Consider the following 11,139-nt stretch of genomic DNA (forward strand, 5'->3'; position numbering starts at 1 on the left):
TGGAACCGAAGAATGAACGTTTTGCGGTGCTGCAAATGCTTGCATTTGATGCGGTACTTGGATTGTTTTGCCACGAGTTACCGGCATGCAATGCGCGAAAGTCACGTGGTCTGTCAATCTCTATAGCATCAACTGTACAATCCATTGTAAATAGTAGTCTGTCCTCTGGTGTTGTACCAGTCAATCTCAAACATGCAGTGATTCAGCCTCTACTCAAGAAACCTGCTCTTGATCATGATATTATTGCGAATTACAGACCTATTTCCAAACTGCCTTTTATCTCAAAGATTCTTGAAAAGGTAGTTTACAAGCAATTAATGTCCTTCCTAGAAGAACACGGTATTTTAGAAGTTTTCCAATCTGGTTTTAAAGCTTTACATAGTACCGAATCTGCCCTTTTAAGAGTTTTTAATGATGTGTTTTTGGCAAATGACTCAGGTGACTGTGTTATTATTGTGCTGTTAGATTTAACTGCTGCTTTTGATACAGTGGATCACAATATTTTCATTTCCCGTTTAGAGCAGTTGGTGGGTATGCGGAGTACCGCACTGCAGTGGCTCAGATCCTATTTGGCAGAGTGAACTTTCTCTGTGAAACTGGGGGAGTTTTTATCCTCTGTTGCTTCTCTTCAATGTGGGGTCCCACAGGGTTCAGTTTTAGGCCCGCTTCTTTTCTCTCTATATCTCCGACCCCTTGGGTCTATTTTCAGGAAACGTGGGATTTCTTTCCACTGCTACGCCGATGACTCCCAGATTTATTTCCCACTTAAAAAGATAAATGGCTTCTCAGTAGACCTGCTGCTCAGATGCCTTGATGAAATAAGGGCCTGGATGGCTTTGAACGTTTTACATTTTAATGAACAGAAAACAGAAGTGATGGTTTTTGGTGGCGCTTCTGAGGCCACTATTATAGATCTTGGTCAAAGGAGCTTGCAAAGAAAAGCGTCTGGACTTCTTTAGGTTGCTTGAAGACGTTTCACCTCTCATCCGAGAAGCTTCTTCAGTTCTAAGGTCAAATGGTGGAGAGTCCCAGATATAAACCTTGTGGGAGTTTCCCCCCCACAGAAGGACAAAAGGACCCCCTGATGATCCTCTAATCGCCTGAGCCAAGGTGTGAAACTGGGTGTGGGTCCCAATCAGCCAGAGTTTCGGGTGTGTTCATTGTGAAACCTGGCCCCACCTTATCATGCGAATTCCTGAGGTCAGATGGCCCAGGATGTGAGTGGGCGTTAAGGCGTCTGGGAAGGATCTCAAAACTGGATTATAGATGGCAGAGACTTGGTGTCGTAAGCCCCGCCTCTGTTCAAAGATGGTCGCTCACAGTGGACATAGATGGCTTCTTTCACTCCTCTTTCAAACCATCTGTCCTCTCTGTCCAAAATGTGAACATTGGCATCCTCGAAAGAGTGAACTCTGGTTTTATGTTAAAGTGCTTTATAAATAAAGGTGGTATGGTATGGTATAGTATAGTTAGGGCTGGACCAGGTGACCCTGGATCCTCCCTTAGTTATGCTGCAATAGACGTAGGCTGCCGGGGATTCCCATGATGCACTGGGTGTTTCTTCTTCATGTTCAACAAACATGTTTACAGCCTGATCAGACCTGAACTATGACTCACCTGGATTGAAGTGTGCATTATCAAGGGCATGGCCTCTGAAGCTGCTGGTCATACTCGTCATACTCTGCTTTGCAGCTGACGATTGGTTGCTGGTGGACACTCCACGCTCTGGTTGCCTGGGGAACCCTCTAATGTATTTAGTACCAGGTCGTATGCCACTTCTGGGTTTTCTTCAGTCTCATTGGATCATCTGGATGTTGTGTTTATTTCGGGTCCAACACTTCCTGTTGCTGACGGTCACTTCCTGTGAGGAGAAAGAGCTCTGGTCACTACTTCGATGTAAATCAATGTGGACAAAGACTGGCATTCAGGTTAGCTGCTGGCCTGCCAGCCCAGTGGAAGCTGCACGGAGTGGAAGTGGCTAACTTAACTCCTGGGTTCCTCAGATTCATCAATCAATGAAGCAATCACACAAATATAAACAAGCAGAGTGAGGGGGCGTGGCTTAAAACCAAAGTCACAGCAAGCAACCTGGGGGCGATCAAGAAGCTTCCTACTTGACCTCCATCTTTGTCTACAGTCTGTGTAAAGGTGATTCCAACAGTCTGCAGCAGGTCAGAAACAAACCTGAGACTCCGCCTTCTCCCCAGGTCATCACCTGTCCCACACAGCGACTGTCAGGCTGACTTCCTCACGCGGAGGAGGAGGCACCCCTCTTAGCAACAGAACTAAAAATACTGCCTGTTTACTGTTTGTGTGTGTGTTTGTGCGCATCTTTAAAATATCATGACAACCAAAAGCTTTTAGTTCAGAGAGTTTAAAGATTTCAAAGAAGCAGAAACACGAGAAGACCACACACACACACACACACACACACACACACACACACACACACACACACACACAGCTGAATGACACTCTTGCTGCGAGTCAGACTGATGGTGCGTTCCAGATTAACAACCCCACCTCAGCTTTCCCCTCCAACCCCGGCTTAACATTCCAAGATGGCGGCAGTGACGGTAAACAGCTGTTTCTAACGTTTTTCCTTATTTGAGCTGATGGAGTAACAAAGAAGCTGATGGTATACAAATGTAGCACAGTTAACAGACAGCTGTACTGCGTATTACTGCTGTGCTGAGAAAAGTTACATGTTCAGAATTTACCTGAAAATAACACTCTGTAGATCTGTTTACCTCACACCGCTACATCTGTATATGTCAGAGGTTGTGTGTGGAGGCGTGGAAGAGATGACCCAAACGCTGGACTCACGGTGCAGAAATGAAGAGGATTTATTGGAGGGTGAATGAACAAAGCAGGAACGATGGAGTGACTGACTGGCTGAAAGACTGGAAGGATGGCTGGCTGACTAGCTGAACGTACAGACGGAGACGACGACATAACATCAATGACACGACAGAGAACTGGTGAAACCGAGGAACTTAAATACACAGGTTGAATGATGACAATGATTGGAAACAGGTGAGTACAGAGCTGAACATAATCTGACTAATGACATGGAAGACAAGCTGACACGGGGAAAAACAGGAAGTGAGAATATTAATGTGGCGAACTAAACTGAACATGAACAAACTGAAATCACTGGGTCAACGACCCAGGAAACCTGACAGTATATATGTAGCACATCTGTATATTTGTTCATAGTACACCTGTATATCTGCCCGTCTGTATAGCAATATAGAACATCTGTGTGGTGCACAGATCATCTGTATATCTGTACATTTGTTTGTAGTTCAGCTGTATATTTGCTCTTTCTGTACATCATCTGTTCATAACTATTCCACCATTTAAACTACCCTTATCTGTCTATATCAGTACATCTCTATATTTGCTCTCTACTTAACTTATCTGTATGTATTCTGCTCTTATTGCACTTGCTACTCTTGCACTTCTGATTAGATGCAAACTGTATTTCGTTACCCTGTATTTATACATGTGTAATGACAATAGAGTTGAATCCTAATCCTAATCCCTGCCACACAATCATTCCATCGATCAGTCAAGTCTAAGCAGTCTGTAAGCGCCGTGATAGCCAATGAGCAAGCATGGCGGTGGATAAAATTCTCATCATAAGGCTTCAAAAGCCAGCATGTGAAATCCCACCCACCCATCTTTATACATCTGAATCGCCCCAATCCATTTTTAATAAGTCATCAATAATCAGTCATGTGATGAATCACTTATCGTTAAAATATCAATAACATATAAAACATCTATGTGTGCTCAGGGCACGACCCTGTCTTCCTGGCTTTTTCAGGCCACCATGATGTGGCAAACAGTTTACTGAGTGACAACTCAGTGGCAGCAGGTATATTAAGCCACACCCACTCCAGAGTACTGTTGTTACCTGTGATTATCGTCCTGACTGAATAAAAGGATCAATAAGTGTTAGTGTTTAAAGTTGCTGATTTGCTGTCAGCTGACTAATAAAGAGGAGGAAAGCTGGTGGTTGAACGGCTCAGCAGCAGGACACTGGCACCCTCCACAGGACAAAAAAAGAAAAGAAAAAGCTCAATCTGATCGGTGAACACTGGAAAAACACAATTCCTGTTATTAATCATTGATAGTAGGGGTGCAACGATACTCAAAATTCACGGTTCGGTTCGATACGGTTCGATATTTTTTCGATACAAAAAAATTTTTCATGCCTTTTTAATTTGTCATTTATTAAAATTATAAATATATATTTTAACTCAAAAGTACAGTTTTTAAATTTAACCCTAACCCTTTTTGCGTGTTTTTTATTTTGACAGCGAATGCGCACCTGCAGACCACTTATGTGCAGCCCTGGTTATTTAGCTCGTCATATTGCAGCCACAGAAATTCTTTTGTCCATGAAACCATAAAGCTGCACTTTCTTTTTGCCTTATAGTCTGATTTGTCATAACTTCTCCGTTTTGTGGTAAGCTTTTCTTTGGCTGTCACTTCTTCACCCTGACCTGTCTTATTTGGCTCAGCAGAACTAAAATATATATCCTGCTGCTTTTACACACGCACTCACATAAGCTCAGCGATTCTCTGCGCGATCAACCTCTCACATGTTTAAGCTGCGGGAGATTTCACTTGTCATGTTTGCATAGTAAGCTAACGATTAATAAGACGATGTCAGAGGAATTGGTGCACAAATTATCATCACTCACAGATCAGTGCTGTCGCTCTCTATACACAGTTCGCACGATTGCAAAGTGAAAGCAAAAAAACAAGCGCAAATTCAAACGCGATTTCAATATGTCACATATTGACAGTGGCTCACCGATGCCAATGACATAATTACCCAGCTACATTTCTGAAAGAATGCAAAAGCATTGACATATATTTTTCCTACAATAGCCCGACGGGCAGGGCAGAGATAGATTTTGGTAGCCCGACTGAAAAAATCGCTAGCACCGGGATGTCGGGCTAGCGATTTTGCGAGCCCTGTATCTGATGGAGGAATCACTCATCTTTGGAAAAGAGAGTTTATTACAGAGAAATGTCTCTTTCCAAAATAAAAGCTATACTATCCGCTTCTTCTGGGCTATATTCTCAGCAGCATAAGGAGAATCATGTGCTAACAGCTGTCTAAATGACTCGGCTAACGTTAGTAGCATGCTTGTTGTTTTTGTCTTTGCACTAGGATGATGTCGGTGTAAATGTGCAGTCATATTCGTTGTGTTCCCACTAGTGCTTTCAGGTTAATCTCGTTGAAATGACCTTAACGCCACAACACGGCAAATCTCTGTTAACGAGCTACCGCCGATCGCTCCGTGCATGGGGCTAGACGGCCAACACGTTAACGAGCTAACTGCGCTAACACACTAGTTCCCACCCATGTAATTGAGCATTGCGTGGCACATCCAACATACTGTTTTACTTTAGTGCATGACTCGCTTACCTTCAGGGTCATGCCTCACATGAAAACCAAAATAATTCCAAACGTCAGATCTGAATGAGGGTGGGGGAGGTCCATGTTGCTGAGAGCTTAACTTCTGTCTCGCTAGCTTGCCCTGCGCTCTTCCTTCTGACGATGCTGTCTGTGTTGAGCGCTCAGTGGATCTGCGCTTGACAGTGCAGCCTAGGCGGAGTAGTCGAACGCAGATTCACTGAGCGCTCAACACAGACAGCATCGTCAGAAGGAAAGTTGATAAAATAAATGACAAATGTTGTATTGTTCGATACATATGCGTACCGAACCGAAAGCACTGTATCAAACGGTTCAATATCTATACAATATCGTTGCACCCCTAATTGATAGGTCTACTTTTTTAGCTTCGCACTCCTGTAAAAACTTTATTTAAACATGTGATCAGCGATCAATAACATTGAGTTTGTTTTCAGTTAAAAAAAATGTAAATGACATTTTTTATTTACAGCTGATTGATATTCACTTCATTCACACGCTCTCAGGATGCTCTGACCAAGCGATAAAGCACAAACAATGATCTGAAACCAGACACTCACCGAGGCTGCTGAAGCCAACCAGCCCTGCGACCTTTGACCCTTCAGGTAACGATGCGATTCCTGTCAAACGATGCAGAGGGCAGTGTCATCGAACAGGTGATAACCAACCGGACGGCCGCTGCGATTGGTTCTTTGTATTCTTGGAAATAAGCACCTGAGCCCAGGTTTTGCAGATACTTCCTGTTGTGATGAGGAGCGCCGGCGTGCAGGTCGGAGGGTTTCATCCTGACTTCCTGTCCTCCTGGAAAGTACTTTTACTCGGGTACTGAGCTCCGTCTCTGCTTTTTCCCCATTGTCCTGAGCACATCACCACACTCTGCTTTTACTTGTTTAAAATCTTTTATTTAAAACTCAAACACCACAAAGAGTAAAACATCTTGACCCTACAGACAGGGTGAGGGTTCAAAGGTCAGAGATGGGGTTACCTCGCTGCAGATACATCAAAATAAAAAACTTCAAAAACCCCAAACTGAGTCTATTTACAGTATTGCCTTAGAAGTGGTGAGTTCACCCTGACCTCAGCAGGTCACACACTTTGACCTGTTGAATGACAACACACCAGTTCAAAGGCAGCAGGGGGCGCTAACACAGCAACAGTAACGACCACTTCAAAGCGACTGTGGTGAGGAAAAACTAACATAAATAAATAAAGTGTATTTTTCATTTTAGATGGAAGGAGTTTAGTGTAACTTTCTTCAAGCCGTTTAGCCTCTGAAATGCATTAAAAACGATCATAAAACATCCAAATCACACAATTTCAGTTTATTTCACATCAGCTGATATTTTCGGAAGCACCGCCCCGTTTTTCCTGACTGGCTCCTGAATGTTCCAGCTTTTACTCTGATGGAGGAGCTGATATCGTGAAAACTCAAACGCTCCCCTCACGTTCTCAGCTTTATTATTAAACTAATCACTTCCTGTTTCACTGTCATGTTTCTCAGAGCTACTGGCTGTAATTGGGCGCTGAGCTGATCACATTTAGTTATAGATTCAGGGCAGAGAAAGTCAAAGGTCAAACAGTAAAACAATAAAAGGAAGGTCATGAGGAGATTTGGAGAGCGCGCCCTGCTGCTGGGAAGGTGAAAGTGCGTTTATCGGATGGCTGCAGTTCCTGCTCGCAGTAAACCACCAACGAAAACCCGAGCAGATAGCGAGGTGGGGCCGGGCTGATCAGACGAAGCGGGCTTGGACTCATTGGTCTAATTTTCATCTGTCTGTAGCTCTAACACGCTAACGCTGGAAGCTAGTGGCTTTCTGCTGTGTTGGAAGTGTAGGACAAACCATCGGGAGGTCGTTCAGTCCCCTCGGAGGAAACGCCGCCCCTGAAATAATAAAGAAAACGGCGACCAGAGGAGCTGAAACCCACTGAGGACGCGGGAAGCTCAGCAAACTAGCGAGGCGTTCAAACGCGGCTCAAAGTTCGGGGTGGGGAAAAGAGGGAAACGTGGCGTCTTCAGCAGGAAGCGTGGGGTTCGGACAAAATCTCTCAGAAATTCTCTAAAATTAAACACTTGACTCACAAACGCAAACTATCTCAAGGGACGCCGCCGCCAAGGAGAACAGGACGCCACACAGACGGCGGCCAGCTACAAGATTAGACATCATCATCATCGTCATCCTCCTCGCCTTCATCGTTCGCCTGTCTCTTCCTCTTCTGTCCCTGAACACCCGCCGCATCATCTGCAGAAACAGAACGGACCAATCAGGGCACGCCCCGCCCACCTGGAGCCTAGATACAGCTGCAACACTGAAACACATGCTCACCATCCTCCTCCTCTTCGTCTTCCTCATCGTCATCCTGAGATGAAGCACAGAAAGAAGAGAAGCAGATTTACGTTTCTGACTGGACGCCTCTGACAGGAAGTGAACGAACACGTTATCAGAGGAAACAAATTTAACTCGTCGTCAGGTTCAGAGGACCAAAAGTTCCAAAAACAGATGTAATAGAACATAATGAAAAACAATAATGTAGGAAATAAAAACAAAATGAAATACGTCATAAAAGAAGGATAAACAAATACAAAGAAATGATTACATTACAAATGGAGAAATACAAAAGTGTCGCTTTTGGTGAAAATTTTTTGTTAATGACAAATAGTTGTTTTGGTGCTTTTAATCCTCAAAACTGTCAGTGACGGGGGGCGTGGCTGACAACAGAAGGTTTGGCTGTCGGACACACACACACACACACACCACACACACACACACACTGCGGGGAAACTCGGGGTTCAGGGTCTTGGGCAAGGACACTTTGTCATGCAGACTGGAGGACCTGGGATTGTCTGCTGACCCCAGGATCATCTGCGGCTCCACCTGCAGGATGAAGCTGGATTTGCTCACCTGGTTGGCGCGGTTCACCTGGAAACCCAGCCCCGCCTCTGCACTCTCCGAGCCGTCCTCGTCCTCGTCTTCCTCCTCATCGTACGCGCCAGTTGGCCCCGCCCCGTCCTCGCCATCCTCATCTGCAAACACGCACACGGGCATGACGAAACAGAGACGAGGAGGAGGACGGCGCTCCGTCTGAGCGGGTCTCACCTTCGTCCTCCGCCTCGGAGTCGGGTGCCTCGTTGTCCTCCTGGTCGAAGCCGTCCAGGTAGGTCACCTGGGGCAGCAGCTCAAACACGCTCTCCCGGTACTCCTCCAGAGATGTGATCTCGCAGTTAAACAGGTCAAGGCTCTGCAGGCTCTTCAGGTGTTGCTACAGGAGGAAACGACACGTTAGAACCTCAGAACGTTTCCTCTGTGAGCATGGCTGGAGCAGCGCAAGAACCTCACCAGCGCCTCCACGGTGCTCAGCTCCTTGATCTTGTTCCCACTCAGGTTCAGGTAGGTCAGGTTTGGACATTTCTCCGACAGCATCTCAAGAGAACCCGACAAATTGTTATCGCTCAGTTCCAACTGAGGGGGAGCAAAGACAAGAATGTCAGGAAAACCATCCGCCAGGAGAACCACAGTCCATGTGTGAAACAAAAAATTAGGATTTCTTCCTTTTCACTTTGTGGGTCCACTACACCTTCATTTACACATTAATTTAGCAGATTTTGATTTTGGTGGCATTGGTTCTTCATACTGCCAGTTACACCTGTCAAAGCACAAAGGCCCCCTGCTCGTTAGATCTCTCCCACCCGCAGAGGGTGCTCTCTGACCTCAAACCCAATCTCCTTCTTCCCCCTGAAAATGTTTGAATGCACCGTTGATGAGGTCAGACAGGTGAGCTCACCTTGCGTAGTTTGGGCAGCGAGGGCAGCTTGGCGAACGAGGTCAGACCAACGTTGACCATGCTGAGGAACTCGAGCTCCGTGAACTCATCGGTCAGACCGTCGACCTCGCCGTCTGCCGAGCGGCTGTTGTCCAGCACCAGCTCTGCGATCTGAGGACAGAGCAGAGCATGATGGGACATAAGCCTCTGTGTGTGTTTTATTAATCAGTTTGAACATGAAGTATTGATGAACCCTATACCTGACTGTACAGAAGACAGAACGTGATAGATGTGATATTTGTTTATTTATCAGTTTATAAGTCAAGCCCGAGTTAACACGAGGACCACAGTCGAGGTCATTCTGAGCCTGTACAAATTATTAATTATACTTACAGGTTGCCTGGCAACTCATATTGATTAAGAAGGCTGCTGTAACATGAGCCAGAGCGAGCCAGGCGTGATGGACAGGTAAACACTCACACTTATAATCAGAGTGGGCGGAGAGTGTGGAAAACCAATCAGAGCAAATAAAGGTAAACCCAGTAGAGATGGCTCGACAATGCAGCTGAACAGGTGAGTGCAGAGCAGGTAGTTATCTACATGTAAATTAGCCCTTTTGTCACGTTTGATCGTCCACACAGCCTCCGTCAGCTGGATCAATAATCTGATCGGAGATCAGGGTTAGTGACGTTGACTCTCGCTGGCTTCCTGTTTATGTAACGCGCCCGCACCCCCTCCCGGCTCCTGTAGGGAGGGGGCGGCACTCACCATCTGCTCACCCCCCCCCCCCGAATGGCGGAGCGTGTTATTCAACTGCTGCGGCTTATATAACGCATAAGCGCGCGCACGCGGCACCATACGACGGGCGCACGGACTCCGGTACTTCGCTGTAACGGAGATTAGGACATTCCCGAGCAGTAATCCAGTCCTAATCTGCAAGGCTAAAACCGGTTACCCGGTACTCTCGTTACAGTTACGGCCCGCAGGGTCCGCCAGGAGAGAACATTTCCGCGGTTAATCCGCTTCTGTGACCCGGTACCGCCTCTGAAACGAGCTCCGTGTCGCTGTCCCGGAGGCTCCGAGGAGCGGTCTGTTCCGGGACTCACCGTCCACCCTAGGCGGGTTACCCTGCCTCCTCACGCCGGACCCGCTGGGATTAAGACTATAAACCCGCTGCTATTCGGACGGCCAGAGCTGAAGGATGCTCCGCATCCCGTCGTGACCGTCAGCTGGACGCCCGAGAGCGGGCACCCGGACCCCGGGCGCACCTGCCGGGCCACATCAAAGACCGAACGGCTCACCTCCGCCGGGTTCCGGTTCCGCAGCTCCAGGGTGATCCTCTTCTTCATGTCCATGCTGTGGCGGTGAACGGCTGACGGCGTCCCGGGGTCGGAGCGGTGCCTGCCTTCCTCTGCTGGCTGCCGTTCGCCTACTGATCCTCCATGATACGGCGAGCCCCGCCCACCAACCCACGGGGTTGGACGTGCACGCCTGAGCCACCGCTGATTGGACGGCGGGCACATCAATCAGACTTGATTAGGTCTAGTCCTACCAGATAGGTCGTTTGTCATGAAACCCAGACGGCACTGCAAAGCTTCATGGGAGTTGCAGTTTAATCGCACAAAAGCTTCCTTTTTCTTTCATTGAATTAAAGAAAGATCAGAGTGAAATAAAGCAGTTCTAATAAAAAAAAATGAACCGCTCTATAATTATTTACAGGACGGAAGCGCTGCACTAGTTTCAAGAGTATGAATACAATTAAACTTGACTTTACAGCTGGCTCAATAAATGCATCATGGATATAAAACTTAAACATCATTGTAATCATTTTGCCATCACAGCAGCAGCTGGCCCTTGTTGCTTTGTCAGTCTCCCAGCACTCATCACCCCTGTTACCAATTAAGTTTGTGCAGAAAACACTTGAA

At 46.5% G+C, this 11,139-nt stretch overlaps 1 protein-coding gene across 2 annotated transcripts; it reads right to left on the reverse strand.

Moving 5' to 3' along the window:
• Positions 1–6,335: 6,335 nt before the first annotated feature.
• LOC113014715 (acidic leucine-rich nuclear phosphoprotein 32 family member E-like) lies at positions 6,336–11,018 on the reverse strand. 2 transcript variants are annotated; one of them, XM_026156426.1, is made up of 7 exons: positions 10,516–11,018; positions 9,236–9,385; positions 8,791–8,874; positions 8,551–8,713; positions 8,356–8,477; positions 7,780–7,813; positions 6,336–7,695 (listed from the first exon to the last, which is right to left on the reverse strand). In XM_026156426.1, the coding sequence occupies exons 1-7, from the start codon at positions 10,735–10,737 to the stop codon at positions 7,610–7,612; spliced, it is 861 nt and encodes a 286-aa protein (XP_026012211.1). In that variant the 5' UTR covers positions 10,738–11,018; the 3' UTR covers positions 6,336–7,609. The 2 variants fall into 2 exon arrangements, with proteins under 2 accessions (XP_026012211.1, XP_026012210.1); XM_026156425.1 differs by having other exon boundaries at positions 8,791–8,913; positions 10,516–11,015.
• Positions 11,019–11,139: the final 121 nt, after the last annotated feature.

The sequence above is a fragment of the Astatotilapia calliptera genome, chromosome 22 (genome assembly GCF_900246225.1).
Source record: "Astatotilapia calliptera chromosome 22, fAstCal1.2, whole genome shotgun sequence".
In the NCBI taxonomy this organism is placed as follows: Eukaryota; Metazoa; Chordata; class Actinopteri; order Cichliformes; family Cichlidae; genus Astatotilapia; species Astatotilapia calliptera.